The 17,243-nt window shown below is 40.1% G+C and overlaps 1 protein-coding gene across 16 annotated transcripts in view; it reads right to left on the bottom strand.

Moving 5' to 3' along the window:
* The window catches only part of ESRRG (estrogen related receptor gamma), a 412,693-nt gene that overhangs the window by 150,488 nt on the left and 244,962 nt on the right, over positions 1-17,243 (bottom strand). Inside the window, exon 1 of one of the 16 annotated variants that reach the window (XM_068153486.1) lies at positions 16,262-16,282. The exons of 13 other annotated variants lie outside the window; for them this stretch is intronic. Coding sequence is in view for 1 of the 3 variants with exons in the window: in XM_068153472.1 (XP_068009573.1) it covers positions 15,733-15,788 (56 nt within the window). In the remaining 2 variants the exon portion in view is untranslated. Of the gene's footprint in view, positions 1-15,646; positions 15,667-15,732; positions 15,936-16,261; positions 16,283-17,243 lie in introns of those variants that run through there. 2 more of the 16 variants (XM_068153472.1, XM_068153481.1) reach the window with 2 other exon arrangements.

Genomic DNA, 17,243 nt, shown 5'->3' on the forward strand with positions numbered 1-17,243 from the left:
CTGGAAAAAGAAAGAGACTGTAAATACACCTGTATGGGTAAACAAGAACTGGTCCAAACTGGCAGCTAAAGCCTGAAACAAACAAGAACTTATCTCTTGGACATTTAAACACACTCAGTAGGGACACTAATAATAATAAACATCATAATATCACATCTAGTTTCATCTGGCCAAGGGAGAAGACATAGCACTACTATTTAAAAGTTTATTCTTGTTTATTTCTGACCTGGCAGAAGCCAGAAATTACAGAAAACCTCAAGGGGCAGAGTGCTTTCAAGGGATGCCCAACTGATTTTGAGGCCAAGGAGGTTAAGCACTTCAGATAAACTTTGGATAAGAAGGACAACTTCTGTATACTCCTGTGTCCTAACTGAAAACCTCAACTTTAAGATTTTATATTGCTACCTTTTAAGAAAGAAAGAAGAAAGAAAGAAAAAAAAAAAGAGAGAGACCATGCATGCAAACTGACAAAATTATGCAACAGATTTTGGTATCAGCAAGTTCTAGAAATGGTGAACTATGCACTACCAGTTTCAGAAAAGCATTTCAAGTTATAGTAACAAGTTTACAACATTACACAAAGACAGTAAAAGCAGTGCACTTTGCAGTCAGTTTACAAATGCTATCATACAAGTCATGATTTAACTACGATGATATAAGCTGTTTTAACAACAATATATGAACAGAACTCTGAACATGCAGGAACACCCTCTTTAAAAATAAACCTCTGAGCTGCTGCCAGGTTGTCACAACAGGAACACACACACTATTGGAGCAGCAATTACAAAATAAAATGAGGACTCAAAGAAGTGTATTATATAAGCTTGGAAGCTTGCTTCACTACTTATAAGAAGTTACTACAATGGAAAAAAGATTTATCAAGCCTTTTGCTCTCATCAGTAAAACTCATGATTGAAAGTGGCCATGTATATTAGTGTTGAAACTGTGTATTTAAGTGGGGAGAAATTAGGGAAGGAAAGAAATCACTCTTATTTGTGAGGGCACAGGACTGGTATCAACTTCTTTCTGGTTTAGGTATTATTTTTCAATAATCCCTTTTAATGGATTCATTAAATCCACTAATTAAAAGTTGGTGTGACTATTCAAGTTATTTCAGAGAATTTATTGATTTATTTTTTTCCCTATTTTTCACTCTCAGATCATTTCTCTTTAACTTCAGGTTTAAACTTTTGACTGTAATCTCAGTTGTGGAATGCTTGCCATTGCTTTGGGGACCCCATGCGTAAGCAAAGCCCTCATCACCTGAAGGTAACCCCGCAAAATCAGACCTATAGCTCTAACGACATGTAAAAGGACATCTACACAAGACAGAGAAGCTGAGTTCCACAGGTGTCTGTGAAGAGAGAACAATAACTGCTTTTCTAGGGTCCAAATCCTAAAGGCATTTCAGTGTAAAGAAATTACATGGCTAAATACATATCTATCATCTGATCATTTGCAAGGAGCTATTGTTAATGACAGAATAGTGAATGATTAAAAACAACATCGTTCTCTTCTATGAGGAAAGTAATTGCCAATCTCAAACCCGTGGGAGCGTCACAGGAAAGACAACAACTAGGCTTGATAAAAACACCATAAAGTTGATTTTCAAAGTTATCAAATACTCATCGGAGCTCTGCAAACAGAAGGTCTGATGAGCTCTCCCACAGCTGAGGTTGTAGGATTTCTGAAAATTCTACCCACTTTGGGAAGAGTGAGTTGTGGTGGTATTGTTTTGCACTTGCTTGGTTTTGCATTTCTGGGTTTCAGGTTAGGTTTTTTTGTTTTGTTTTGTTGTTTTTGTGGGTTTATTGTTGGTTTTTTTTTGGGGGCTGAGTTAGAGTTGGATGTTTGGAGGGATTTTTTGGTTGGTTGGTTTTTTTTTTGGGGGGAGGGTAGTTTTGTGATATTTTTTTTTTCTGATTTGAACTACATATATTGTGTAAATGCAGCCTTATATTAAATTCTTCTCAAAGCCTGGTCCAGGAATAATAGAAAACAAAACAAAACAAAACAAACCCTTCTGTTAGTAAAATTATACACTACATTTATGAAAAATTATGTCACCTTAAATACCTCTTTACCTAAAACATGTACACTTTTTTTGGTCAGGTAATATACTGATAGAAGCAGGGAAATGGGAAATAGCCTATAAAAATCCTAATATATAACAAAAGTAAACTCTGCTTCCATGAGAAATGCATCTCTCAATACAGAGCACAAGGGCAGATTTTTATGCTGAAAGTAACATGTACGATACATGTACATCTTTAAAAGCTCCCAAATGTGCAAGTGTAAAGGAATGGAAAAGATGCCTTTTTAAATGGAATGTGTAATTTCAAAAAGACAATGCAATCTACCAGCTCTCCTATGTCAACTATCAAAAACCAATCAACCCTGAATGCTGGGTTTCCATCCTCCTTTCCCTCTGCTGCAAAAACTGAAGCATGCACTTTGAACACCTTAACATTTGCCTCTGTGCCTCCTGTTTAACGCTGAGGTCTACTCTTAAAGGAGGAAAATGTGACTTTAAAAATCTCAAATACGTAATAATTCTTGCACTTACTTCTCTGCAGCTGAGCAGAGCCATTTACATAGTCCACTGAACACTGTTTAGTAAACAAGACAAGAGTGCTTCTCTCTTACTGCCCTTGTAAAAACTAAGGCAGGGGTTCTGTTTTTAGTGCACACTCTGGTTCAGCGTTAATCCTGTTTTATGTTGTTCACACCTGCTGCTGACTAGCAGCCTGCTGATGGGTTGTGGTTTGTGCTGCTCCAAGACAATCCTCACCAACTTCAACAGAAAAACTAATCACTAAGTGGAAACAAAACCACGACTGCTACACACAAAACAAAAATGCAAAGGGGAAGAACTGTTGTGCTTGCCTCATTTTCCTTACTTTGCTACTCTCAACTTTTCAAATTTTAAAATTGAGGTTTAAGGGTACAGGCTTGCATTTAGTCCTCATGCCTAGCTTTTCTAGTAGGTCCTTCTCCAGACAGCAGATCTTAGAGACGAATGTCACTGACACAACCTTCACAGATACACACTGCTTAACTCACCTTTTCCTTTGTGCCTAGGAAAGTAATAGGCTTTGCTCTAACAGAAGTAATGACTGTTGATAAAGCATCCTTTTGTGAACCTTTACAGAAACAGGCATTTGCAGATTTCCCAAGAAACTTCCTTCAACAAATTTTCATGTGAAAGTTCAGTGTTGCTGTTCATTATTATTATTTTTTTTTAATCACAATGCTCATCTAGACATTGAAGCATTAAAAAACAGGCCATAAAGTCAGATCTTCTACCTATTGATGCCAGCAGTAAAACACACCTATGGCTTCATTTGTACAGAAGACTGAATTCTTCACCATGGACAAAAGGTGATAGGTGATTAAAGGAATAGGTATGGAATTATGTAGTGTTCACATCCAGAGATGTTTAAAAAAAATCATGGAAAGGAAACCCAATTACAATGGAAACCCTTTGTTTGGTGAACAGGGATAGAAATAACATGCCACTTCACTGACCTGGATGTATGCACTGTTATCTCCAATGAAGTTTTGCACTAGGAAAGACTAAAATGGAAGGCAGAACATGCTACTTTCACATCTACTTTAAGGTACTCTCTCTATGGCTAAAATAACATTAAGAAGCACTAGAGTATTTGGAGAGTGAACTCTGTCTCCTTTATCCTGCTAGGCCATCTTGGTCTATTTCTTTCTATAAAAGAGAACATTGAAAAACGTTTTCTGTCCAAGAGCCAGGTCGCTCTACCTCTTAAATGCTATATGAACTTTTTCATAAATAAAATGTTGGTTGGAGGCCAGTGAAGGCAACTCTCCATCTATTAAAATTTATTCTTCATCTCATGGGGAAAGACATGCCGAATGACCATGACCATGACCATCCTTTGTGACTTTTTAATCCTGCATAACAAACACCATAGCATTTCTGCCTATATAGCCATTATGCATTAAGCCAAAATACTTACTCCATGTTAGAGCTGTTCACCCAAAATTCACCAGCAGAAACAAATCAAGATCAATCCATCTTTATTGAAATGCAGCATTTTAACCCCTTGCAATTCAGTTGTAAAACCAAGCAAAATAAGGGGTCAATCTCACTTTGTCTGACCATCTTTAGTCAAAACGAGATGGAGGATACTGGCATGATGCCAACACTGCTTTTAAGCTCACACAGAAAATATTATGGGGTAATCTTAGTACTTCCTGGTCACACTCCCTTAGGCAACTCTCTGCTGGTGCAAATGTCACATGCTGGCAGTGAATCCTTAGACACAAGCTCAACTTCTTCATTGATTTCTTTTAAAAAGAAAAAATACTAAATCATTCATTTTTAAAATCAGTTATAGAGTGGTCCAAAAATCTACTGATATGAATATCATTCTTTTAATTTAGTTTTGAACCAGGGCACCAGATAGAAGAGCTTGGCAGCTTGCTGTCCTTCATACCTTCAAAAAATCTCTGCTGTCTTATCTGACAATGGTACAGAATCCCCAAAGTAATTTTCTCAAACAGCTGTATCTGCATTATTTCTTTTACAGCATTACCTAATGAGCAAGTATGACACATCTTTAAAAAATTAGAAGAAAAAAACAACAACTAAAGAGTGGGGGGAGAGAGGGGAGGGAAAGGACACACCCTAGTCATCCATCAAGTGTATGTCCAGGCCACTGCTCCAAAGAAATTAAGTATATACTAAAAAAATACAAAAAGACATAAAAGGCTCTCAGAAGTGCTTCAGAAGCTGATTTTAATATTACCAGGTGTTTTGTGAGGTTTTTTTTTGCCACATTATAAAGTTGACTTAAATGCCAGCCTACCACATTTCAGGAGCGGCGCACTGCCTCAGATACCGTCTCGTATTAGTCGCTGAAGTGTATTGCGGATTCCAAAGCTAGCCTATCATCATCTCATGGAAGATAATAAATAAATAAATAAGGATTGGCATTCCCTACTAACCTCACTACCTGCTGCCTTCAAGCACTCTTTTCAAGTATGGCCTGCACAGGGAGGAAATAAAGAGGGAGGGTGTGGGGTGTGTATAAGTGAAGACTATTTTGATTATAGTGCTTTCCCCAGGCAGGAATTTTTATTTCCATTTGAATCTATAAACCATTACATTTTCTGTGATGCAGTTTTATATTTACAGTTGACATCTTCATAGAAGAATGAAACCTTTGAGCAACAGCTCTAAAGCATGAAGGTTGCCTGCAGTAAGTGCTTAAATTGTTTTACACCCAAATGGAGCCAGTTGTTTTTAGCTAAAATTTAATAAACCTTAAACCAATGACCTTTCTTTTACTGAAAGTCTGCGCTTGGGAAAACTAACTTTCCCAAGCAATATATTTTAGTGAGTAAATGCCAAACAAAGGGCTTTTCAAATCAGAATATTTTCTAAATGTATAGCTTGTGAACATTCAGTTCCTAAATTCCCAACTGCTTCCTAATGTATAGAACATTGGTGCCTTGGTTTAATCACACATCATTGATTTCACAGTGTTACAGTGATCTCATTGACAGTAATCAATAATAATCCAAAATCAATCTGATCTGCACTTGCACTATCATTCATCAAATTTGAATATCCCAAAATTAATTGAGGAAAGAAAGAAAAGAAAAAACCATACAAAACCAAGAATCAGTAAACTTTGAGAAGATAATAGTGCATCCGAGCATGCTTCATGCCTGCTGGGGTAAAGTTAATGATGAATCATACCTTGCCTTCTGAGCAACGATTCTCAGATATATTCATTTTCAAACATGAAAATACACAGCAACTGAAGGTAGAAGACATACTAGAAAATGATCAAGCATTACTTTATGAACAGCCGTGGTACGTGATGAATTTCAAAGTATGTTGCCAGCATATTACAAAATGCACAAGTATGTTACACCGGGAAGAATTACATACTGTAAGTTAGCCACTGCACTTCATAGAGCAGAAGAGGATAAAATTACTGAATTTCAGTACCAAAAGCATGAATAGATGTAGCCACTTATCAAAAGAGCTGTTATTGTTGCTGAGGACTCTTCTCTCAACATATTCACCTGTAATTTTTTCAAGGTAATAAATCCTTCCATTCATTACAGCACACTCAAAAGCACCCTGCTATTTAATTTAAATGGAAAAAAAGGCCCAAAGTGTCTAAAACATTTACTTTTGCTAATGCAAAAGTGCTGGCATTTTACTTCATTCCTGATAAGCCAGTGCCAATGGATGTGATTATTCTTTTCTTATTCAAAGCGTATCAGTAGTTCGAAAGCACTCTCAATCTTATCAGGTGTATGAACAGCATAGTTACTGAAAACAGTTTGTACTGCTCCTTTCTCTTTCTGCCAGGCTATCAGATAAACCCAACTAACTAACTGTATACACACAATCAAACATAAGCTCTGTCTTCAGTGTATTGTAGCCCGTTTCTGGCATGCTACAGGTTTTCTGCTTGACATTAGTTGTAACAGAACCGGCAGCAGTGAATCAAGCTTACAACAAAAATACAGCTACTCTACAGCACGTAACACAAAAGGGATGTGGGGAGAAAGAAAAAGAAAGGGGAGGGGGAAAAGGAAAGAAAAATTTTGTGAGGTAAGAATGATCACTTCGATCCCAATATTTCACAGCTTACTTGGAAATGAGCACGAATTCAAATGCATCCAAAACTTACCTGGCGTAGAACTCAAAGGCAGAGAAATAATTTCTATTTGTTTTTTTATTTTATTTTATTTCTCTTGTGCTTTATGACCTGTCTCTGATTAGCAAAGGGCAAGAAAAAGACAGACAGAAAGGAAAGCGGTTACACTGTCTGAAGGCATTTAAATGCCTTTACTGTTTCTATCTGGAACAAGACCGTGATCTCTCATGATCCAACCTTCACCTGACATTAAAAGACCCACGACAAAACCAAAAAACAGCACTACCCCCCAAGTAAGCCTCTTAGCAACTGTCTTTTTTTTGCCAGCTCAGATACTGAATTTTCAGTGCTAACTACTGAGGAATAATAATTTAAAAAAAATAATAATAAATCTACCCCTTCAGAAGGGCCACCACGGCTTTGAATATTGTGCTTACTGTACAGCCATAGGAAATAAGGCGCAGAATCTCCCTTCATTCTTCTCTGAGTGGCAGCTACAGCGTAGAACTTAAAGAGTTAAATGTTAACCTGGCTGTGTGCTGGCCACTTTCGGCTAGCTAAAATGAAAAGTTCTGGAAGGCTGGGAGAAACCCCGAGTTTCATCTCTTGATTAATTACAGCCTTCCTTAGAGGCTGAGGCTTCAGTCCTGGTGTGGAGCACTCCTTCCTACCACCCCCACCCACTGACAGCCTCTTGCTTGAATACCTCTGATGGAGCAGCAAAGGGCAGGCACGTGCCACCACCTGAGCCCATCTTGTGCTTCCGTCGGGACTCCCAGCGCAGAACGAGCCATCCTCTAGATTTGTAGGAGAACAATGAGCTGAATTAAGCCAAGTGTGCAGTGCTGGGTAATTCAGCCGATTGTTGTTTCTCCATCTGTGACACCATGGCCTGGTGATTGATGGGACAGGTGTCATTCATACTAATGTCAGCCACCAACAGTAGCTGCTCGGCTCTTTAAATATCACCCGGCACCAACTGGGACCGAGCAGCTCCTGTGAGAAGAACGATGGGGTGCCCATGAGCTTTACTCAATTATTGGCAACCCGATTCTCAGCCCTTTAACACTCACAGGAACAGTTGGTTAAAGACATGGCATTTCATGCCACTTCAAAACATCTAATCTGTCCCACTATGTTAACGGCTGCTATGAGAACATTGCCAAGGAATTCTTTCACTGCTGGGAAAGTGAATATAATTTACTAGAGGAAAGCTTGCATTCATGGAACATTAAACTACCATGGTGAAAAAGAAAAAAAAAAAATAGTAATTCTAAATTGACCTTTTGCTGTAAGAATTTTACCATTCTCTGAAGATAATTCTGCTAGCAATCCATGTGCATCTGCTTTCAGAATCAGTAAAAAACAAATAAATCTGGTTTTCAGATGGCACATGAGTTTTAGTCCTTAATTTAGTGGGGTTTCTTTTTCTTAAAAAAAAAAAAAAATGGTAAAAGAATTGTGCTAAAGAAAACCTCCCACAGTTCCTGAAATTAATTCCTCTGAATATTATTTTCACATTAATACTTGTCAACTGAGCATATCATAGTCCATCTCAGAAAAACAAAACAAAACACATCAACTTAAATGTAAAAGGACAACGGTAATTCATCCTCTGAAAATACAGGAACCAAATCCTGCAGCCAATTTGAAGACAGAAAATTTTTACAAGTAAATAAAGAACACATAGAAAACTGCTGGATCTATTCTCGCTGGTGTATTTTTATTATATGGAGAATTACACAAACTGTCAGTAACTGCCTACACTAGGAGCACATAAAGGAGTCTGGTTTCACCATTTTGTTAACCATTGGTTTTTATTAGATTTTTCCCACGTTGTATTTCCTTAAATGTATTCATGTGTGAGATAATACAGGTGTTTCTTCCAAACCCAGCTCTAGAAATAAATGCTGAATTTGGCGGGGGAGGGGAAAACAAGCGTAACACCACGGGTAAGGATGGACTGAATAAAACAAGAGACCTCCTCCCCTCCCCACCCATCCTGGCACCTTTATATGGGAAGGAATTTCAGAAATGCTCAGGAACAAGATAGCACTACATTTGAGATGGACTTTTTCATTACACTTGTCAGTATCTTTACATCTGCAGCACTTTGCATTGTTTAATGGCGTGGTTGCTTCAGGGAGGGAGGCTGGCTTGTAATTTTGTAATTGTATTTTTACCTTTTTTTTTTTTCTCCTTTTGTTTGCATTTCTTTTTCTGAGGCCATTCAAAAACAGCAACTCCACATCATCTTCTCATTTTAACTTGCCAAAGCCATCAATCTCTGATCACACCTATTAGAATCTCACCGTAGCCAACAGTACATTTTGCAACAGCTTGACCAGTTGTTTAAGGCAAGAGTGTGTGATGGAGCAAAGCTAAATCGACACATCTGTGATACTTCTGACACCCCTCAGCATGGCTAATATTAATTTGTTTTCTTTGGCTAGGTAAGTGCTGCCAAAACACATTACATATGGTATGTCGTTCCAATCAAAATGATGAAATGGAGATGTGCAGGGTTGGGGTTTTTTTTCATTTATAACAACATGAAAAAATACAAAGGAGTAAGAGACTACACTAACCTACAGAGTAATAACCTAAGAAAGCTCAAATCACTTCATCTTAAACTTTGATTTCAGAACACAACTCCTTAAGATAATCTACCCTCCCACACAAAGGCTGCAGCTCAAATGTGCAAAGAGGTTTTTATTCAGGGAAAGGGAATATAATTTTTAATATAGGATAAAAGGATCTATCTAGACTATTTTCACATGCACAGAGGTAACATCATATTTCAGTAGGTTTATCCATGTAAATAGATGTGCACAATTCTGTACATAAGTGGCTTCATTAGACCAAGGACCAGGAACTTCTATTTCATACACCTCAATATACTAACTTTCGGCAGTATATGGAGACCCTCGTCTACTTTCATGCTTCATGTTCTGTGTTAGTGTCATGAAAAATGTGAATTTATATTTCTAATAGGTTGGTTTTTTTTTGTTTGCCCCATGAATTGTTTTTCCTCTGAAACAGAAACTTCATCTAGATTTCATACAAATTCAGAATGGTGACTCACAGTAAGAATTAGACATTTGGTATTGTGAAAAAATAGCATATGCTTGCCTTACACTCTGTAAAAGCACCTATATGCCTCTAACTTTCGTTAGGATGTTAATAAGGATTTTTGCCTAGCAAGCCTAGGAGATCTTGAAGGAAAAAAAATTTAAAAGTAGTGGGAAATGATGCTCTGATTAAAAAGCTATGCACCTTAGAGGAAAATAACCAGAAATTATTTGAAGATTCTCTTTAATGCAAACCTGCTATATCAAGGAACAGCAAAGAGAAAAGCCCTTCTTTGTTTGCAGGAAATACAAATTAATTGAAAAACATTACAAGCGTTATGTAAACAAATCCAAGAGATTTAAACCGTCTCTAACATAGCAAATACATAAATTGTATGTACAAGACACATGTCAAAGGCAATGTTCTACTGTAGCTATCCAAGTTACTCTCCAAAGTGCTGCTGAAGAGGCAAAAATAAAAGAGCCTTTAAAAATAATTAAGCAATACTACCTGAAATAGCATTACATAATTGCTTAATAATTTTGTTTTCAAGCAAACTGCAATTAAAACAAAAAAAAATAAGATTTTTTTGGTGATGTCTAAGGGCCATTGCAGTGGTATGTGTGTTTCATATTTTTGTTTGAGGACATCATGATTTATATTAACAACCATATGTAGGAGGTTTCCTCCTCTGAAAGTGATTATATTCTTTAGGTGTAAACATAACTGTGTGTTCAAGGACACATGTAGCTAGAAAAACAAAACAAAACAAACCCCACAGTTTTCTGATTGACAGCCAAAACTTACAGGAATATGAATTACTGTAAGTCATGTAAATTACTTAGCACAGGCAAATTTGTTATAAAAAAAAACCACCCCAAAACAGTATTGTTTAAAAGCAAAACTGTGGGTGCAAATACAGACAATGCCAGATTACATGGAAAATCTGACATAAAATCAGGTGCAAATACTTTATCTACATTGCTGGCCAGCTCCCTTCTCATGGGTAAGAAAAACACAAACACATAAAAGCAGCAGGTTTTTCACAAGCAAGTGCATAGAGGGAAGTTACATAACTCTGTATACGCTCCCTGTATACATACATGCCTGTGTATGTACACACAATAACAGGTGTACATTGCACAAACTGCATAAGGAATGCACTATTTGTGTGGAACACGCACGTATGCACAGAAATACATGCATCTGAACTCAAAACTTGCTGTGTATACACAGAGGATTTCTACATAAAATCTAAAATTTATTGAACAAAACTATGCATACAGGTTTCTACACAGATGACTGTAGGCACATGAGACTACCTAACACAAATCCAAAAGTAAAAGAGGAAAGACAAAATGCAGAAGAACATGTAATAAGTAGAATGTCAAGCTGCAGCGACTGTTGGTGTCATCCCTGCACTATCAAATACACATAGGAGTATGATTGGAGACAGAGAGGCTAAATATTTCACTGTCAGAGCATGTTGAGAAATGCAATTCATTTCTCTCTCATGTGCTTTAGGACAATGACAATTTAATACAAGGCCAGGGGATGTAAAAGAGATAAAAACTGAACAAACTGGCCTGGAATAATCACAGATTTCCTCTAGAGAGCTTACTAGCATGAGGCTCATATGTACTTGTAATGGATCAACATTTTATTGTTTCTTCCCTCCAAGAATTTGCTATGAAGAAGAATAGCAAAGCTTGTATTACAGACAGGGACTACTTTAAGCTTTAATAGGAGCAAGAGCATTTCACTCATACTCAGCAAAAAGAATAATTATGTGAGATACTTCACTGAAAGGTTCAAATACGCAGGGTTTTTTTCATTCCTACTTACACTTCCACTGGGGTGCAAGCAACCTCCCTGTAGGTCAAGGGTGGGTCCTTTAAAAACATTTTGTAAAATGAATAATCATGTCACTGATCCACAACACTTTTATACCATAATGCTCCCATCATAATTTTGCTCTGTAACATACAGAACAGCAGCATAGCATATGGGCTGACATATTTGTTAGAACACATATCATACTTTTTAGCTATACTAAGCAAAGTGGGCTTCAAGTATTGTTAAATATTATCGTAGACAAGTTACCTTCCGTATTTGATGAATAGCACCATGTATTTGAAATTAATTGCAAAAGTAAGGTTGGCTAATGAGGCGGCCCTTATCTTTTCTCAGCAGTGCAAGCGTAAGTATTTTTCTGCTGGCTCAATATTTTTAAAATGCCCAAAGTGCTATTAACTAAGTTGAAATCTGATTAAAATATGAACACTAAAATATTCACAACAGCTAATATAGCCGCACACACACCCTCAAAAAAAAAAAAGGAAGGAGAATAAAAAAAGAAAGAAGAAAAGACTAAGGAAATTCTTATCTCTTATCATTAAGCATGTGTTTTGAAAAATAATAATTAAATAAATTGTTCCCTACAGATTCTCCCAGTTGTTTCACTTCCCATTAGCATCTTTGAAAACAGTTCGTTAAGACAATAGTTATTCTTTATTATGGAACTATGGGGATGGTGCCCTTCTACCTGCCTCAGTTTGAAAAGGAATTTGTAGCTGATCTTAAAGCCTAAGGACAGTTAGAGAAAGGACAGCATGCCTTAGGAAAAAAAGTGGGGAAAAGAAGTACAGAAAAAAAAATGATCAGCCATTCAAGAGAATTAATGGATATCCACAAGGGCTTTGCTAATAACATGGGTTAATTACCGCTGCAACGCACCAGGCTCAGTAAATAAAAGAGCACAACCATAAACACATTAAAATGAGCAACCATCACTAAAAGAGGGGCAAGCCCCAGTAAATGAGAGGCTGTCAGATGGGTATTTCAGCGCAAACCCTTCATACTTTCTGTAGGATTTTAAAACTTGACAGCAGTCTACCAAAGCCAAAAAAGAAAAGACCTACAACCGGAAACAGTGAAGGAAGAAGGGACCAAGGCCTGCCTGCTGCCCAAGGGGGAGAAAAGCCAGGCAGCGCCTCTCGGTCAGCCACGCTTGGGGGCTGCCTTCACAACACAGAGCTGCGGATACACACTGGGCACGAGGACAGAAGCCTGGAGGCTTTGACTTTAATATTAAACGTTGGACTTTATTTCTTAATAACATCTGTAAACAGCTACCTAGTAGGACAAATGCAAGAGGTTAAAGATCCCCACAGCCTGGAGAAACAGTGGAGTGGAATCAAGTGCTGCTTCCCACTTCACAAAGAAGTGTTCTTCAGTCTGCCCCTTTCCTCCCTTTATAAATGAAAAGCCCTTCAAAAAAAAGAATTAAAAAATAACAATCTTCAGGAGCGAGAAGGTATGCCAAAATATTTTAAAGAAAAGTAAACCTGACAAACTCTTTTTCCCTTTTTGTGTTTAGCATATAAGCACCACAAGCAGGGGCACATAAATATAAATATACATATATATATATATTTACTCGCTGGTGCGAGTGAGTATACACACACAAACTCATATTCACCCGTACACAAACATAACCCAGAGAGACTCGCAGAGAACCTACACACACCATTTCCACACTGAAACATGAGAATGGTTAGAAAAACACATTTATGGCCATCATTGCACTGAAGTATTCACATGATGTGATAGTGATGACTACATCCACTTTTTAAATGTTACAGCCATTCTAAACAACCTTTATTTTTTATCATTTGTGTATTTTACTGGTTGCACTGGAAGATAAAAATCTATGCAGGCTGTAACAGATGAAATTGTTTCATGTTTAAATGCTGTTGCACATTTTTAAATGGAGAAAGTAGGGAAACTGCTGAGGGTTCAAATTAATGAAATACAGTTAGCCACAAAGGGCAAATGTACACAGTGCACAGAAGCTTTCTGGGGTCACAAATCTCCTCAGTTTTCCATGTTTGGCAATCAGATACCACATTTAAATTTACTGAACTATTCCCATTCTACCACCACCACCGTTTTTGGAGTGTTTCAATTGCCTTTCCTTCTTCCAACAGCTGTGACAACTGTTAAAACAGTCAGTAAAATTAAGTCCACTCTATAATCCTTTAGTCAACGTTACATTTTAATCAGAGGTTGAAGGAGATTTCACGTTATGAACATACTGATTCATTTAGAATTATTAAACTGACACATATGTCAAAATGAGCAGATATATTTATTGCTTCTGTTAGCTTGTTATTAGTAATTATTAGTGGGGTTTTTTTTGCTGAAAAAGCAGAAAGAGAAGGTTGCAGTTGGCTTGAAGTTATTGCATTCTTTAACATGCTCTGCCTTAAAAATCAAAGCATACCTAGTGACGATCAGATGTCTATGTACTCCCAAAATGTTCAATTTTTAGCTTGAATCCTCTCTGTCTTCATCCATAAGAACTGCAGAAACTAATAATTTTATGTGTCTTTATGCTGCTATATGCATACACATCACAATATATATAGTCAAAACACAATTACTATGAATATCAGTAAAACTCTGGGGTTTATTGAGACAGGAAAGTAGACGCTTCTGAACGCTATTTATTTCCCTGTTTCCTCTCAACCACACCTGACTCAAACCCTACACTCGGACCATACTGGGCGTGTTTTAGGATGACTTTTAATTGAGCCAAAGCAGAGGAAAAAAATTTAGTTTGAATCTTGCACCAGAGCCAAAAAGACATGTGCCCCGATTTCATTTAAATGCATCTACTCTAAGAGGCTTATCTAAACTAATCATTCAAATTAGCTGTAAGAAGGTAAATTCAAGAAAGCTCCTTTTGGGGGGGGCTGGAGGGGGAGCATCCACAAAAAAAGATCCAAACCCCACTAATTGTATTTTTACATATTCTAAATAAAATACATTGCATAGCAAAAGCTGTGGAAACTACATTCCTACGTTTACAAAGCTGTCTTACAGTACACAGCAGCTCACAGTGCACTGACCTATAAACCATATCTGAGAGGGCATCCAATCTCTGTTTATTTTCCTTTATTTGTCCTGGAAGATTACAGTGGGTTTCCTTGTTTCCCCTTCCCAAACTGTCTTCCTACGAGCCAGGCTATTTGGTTACTTCCCGTATTATTTCACCCATATGCAATCACTGCAATTAACTTTTCATCCCTGGCTTAATTACAAATAGCAACGCAATATGCAGACAGTAAGGACAGCTAGTGGGCATCCACCTATAATACACTGTCACCTTTCAATACAGCCTTTCCACAGACTGCGTCTAGCTGGCTATCAGCCTGGGTTTTTTCTTCAGTGTTACTGTCACTCTCAGCGTAACGCGAAGGAACAGTACGTAAGTGGCTCGACATAAAGAAAAATGAATCGGTGACAGCTCCCGTGATATACTAATATTTAATCCCGGCTGTGGGTTGAAACCAACTTCGGGAGCCACTCGTCAGCCCTAGACTGCCTGGTTTTGTTTTGGGCTCCACGCTTTTTGCCAGAGATACTCCGCCAGGTAGCTAATAAGTGCCAGTCAAAGAACTGCGGCTCGTTCAAAAGTCTTTTGCTATCTTTTGTGAGCAAAAGCAAGAGCAGAGGCCACGCCGTGCGGCACGGACCCCTACAAAAGTACAAAACACCCCCCACGGCGGATCACGCTGCCCGTCCGGTCCGGCGTCCCCGTTCCCTCCGGGCAGCGCGGCGGTCGACCGCTCCCAACCGCCGCCCCAGCGGCGAGCGGGCTCCCTCCGGTCCGCCGTTGCCGTCTCACACCGGGCGCTGACGCGGGAGCCGGCGCACCTGTCAGACTGAGAGCGCTGGGGACGCAGAGCGGGCGGGTGTTCGCCCACCGACAGCACCGCTGCCAGCCGCCTCCCGCCCGACCGCCGGTCCCACTCCCCCGCCCCCGGCGCGCAGCCGCTGCGCAGTGCCCCGGGCCGAGCCGGGGCCCGACGCGCCCGCGACGGCTCACGCCCGCGGCCCCGGCACAGCGTTACCTGCAGCAGCGTCTAGGCGCCTGTCATGTTTTGGGGCAGGCGGCGACGGTGGTGGTGGTGGGGTGGGGGCGGGGAGCGGTACCTACTCTTCCTCGTAGTGCAGGGAGAGCGGCTCCGGCAGGCAAAGTTCTACCGAATCCATGTGCGCCCGGCGACCATTCTTCGTGCGCCCCCGCGGTAAATCAAAGTTTCCGTGGCCGAGCGCCGCGCACTTGGCAGGAGTGCTCTCCCCGGGCGAGGCGGCGGCGTCAGGCGCGGCCAGTTGGGACCAAAAGCTCGCCCGCGCGCCTAATCAAGGACTTAAAGCCCCGCTCGGCGCTCATGAATATGAAGCAGGGGTTTACATATGCAGTCCCCCCGGCCCGGGGGGACGGCCGATTGGTGGGGAAGCGGCCAATCAGGCGCCAGGGGCGCCGGGGCGACCGGGCGCGCGGCCCGCGCGGCAGGTAGAGGGGTGGGGACGGGGACGGGGGAGCGGCCTGAGGCGGCGGCGACGGCGACAGGGACAGAGCCTGCGGACATGTGCGCGCTGCCGGCGGCCGGCCCGCGGGGGCTCCACTCCTTTCCCTCCCCTGCTTTCCCTCCAGGGAGGCCAGTTCCAACTTCGGCAGGTACCTTGGCAGGCTCCCGGTTAAGGTCGCGAAGGATTGCGCGTAAAGATAGAAGACGAAGTTTGCGCTGCCGTTGCTGGTTGTGGCGTTCCGCCGTGGCGGCCGGGGCCGGGGCCAGGGCCCGAGCCGGCTCGGCTCGGCTCGGCTTTCGGCGCGCTCTCCCGACCACTGCTTCTCTAACCTTTGGAACTGCTCGGCATCGGGGGGAAAATAAATAATAGTAACACCAAGTGCAGCCTGCCGAAGCTTCTGGGTAACTCAACTTTTCATTGTCATCCAAGTTGCTGGGAGGGAGTGAGGGGGGCTGGGATTTTAGTATGCATTTTATATATATGTATATATATACTGTAAATATATATTTATCTATTTACAAATTAAAAACCTCATTTTGCACTTACTGAAAAAGAACATAGCTAACAAAACAAGCACTCAAAATCCATTCCTTAACAGCATGGGTGCAGCTGGGAGCGTATATAGGTACTACGTGTTTATATGCGGGTTACCTGCATATTAACATGGGTATATTTAAGGTGTATGCCCCTAAGCGAATATTTGGATGTTTAGATGTATATATTTAGATAAGATAAAGAGAAATCGAAGCTCCAGAACTGATCAATTTCTTCTGTAACTGTGTAGGGATTATAGTGGACCAACCTAACTTGCCTCATTTTAACGAGATAAGGGTTGCTCTGTAGTGGGTATGCATTAGTAAAGCTGTGAGTGTGCACAGCCTTCCCTCCCCAGGGGCTGGTTTTTGTAAAGTAATTTTTCCCCAGCTAAAAGGGAAATAGACACACAGCCCTGCATGCATGCCTGCATAAACACCACTAAGCCCAGTTCCAGCAAGTCACTGCTAAGAGTGAGCTCAGACTTCCTCCTCTGTCATATGAATGGTCCCTGATTAAACTTGTGCCAAGAAAATGACCATACCCAAATTTGGAGACACCGTTTGCACTGAAACACAAACACACACGCCCTTTTGAAAG

This window comes from Melanerpes formicivorus, unplaced genomic scaffold (genome assembly GCF_026170545.1).
Source record: "Melanerpes formicivorus ecotype bairdi unplaced genomic scaffold, bMelFor1.0.p_v2 SCAF_26, whole genome shotgun sequence".
In the NCBI taxonomy this organism is placed as follows: Eukaryota; Metazoa; Chordata; class Aves; order Piciformes; family Picidae; genus Melanerpes; species Melanerpes formicivorus.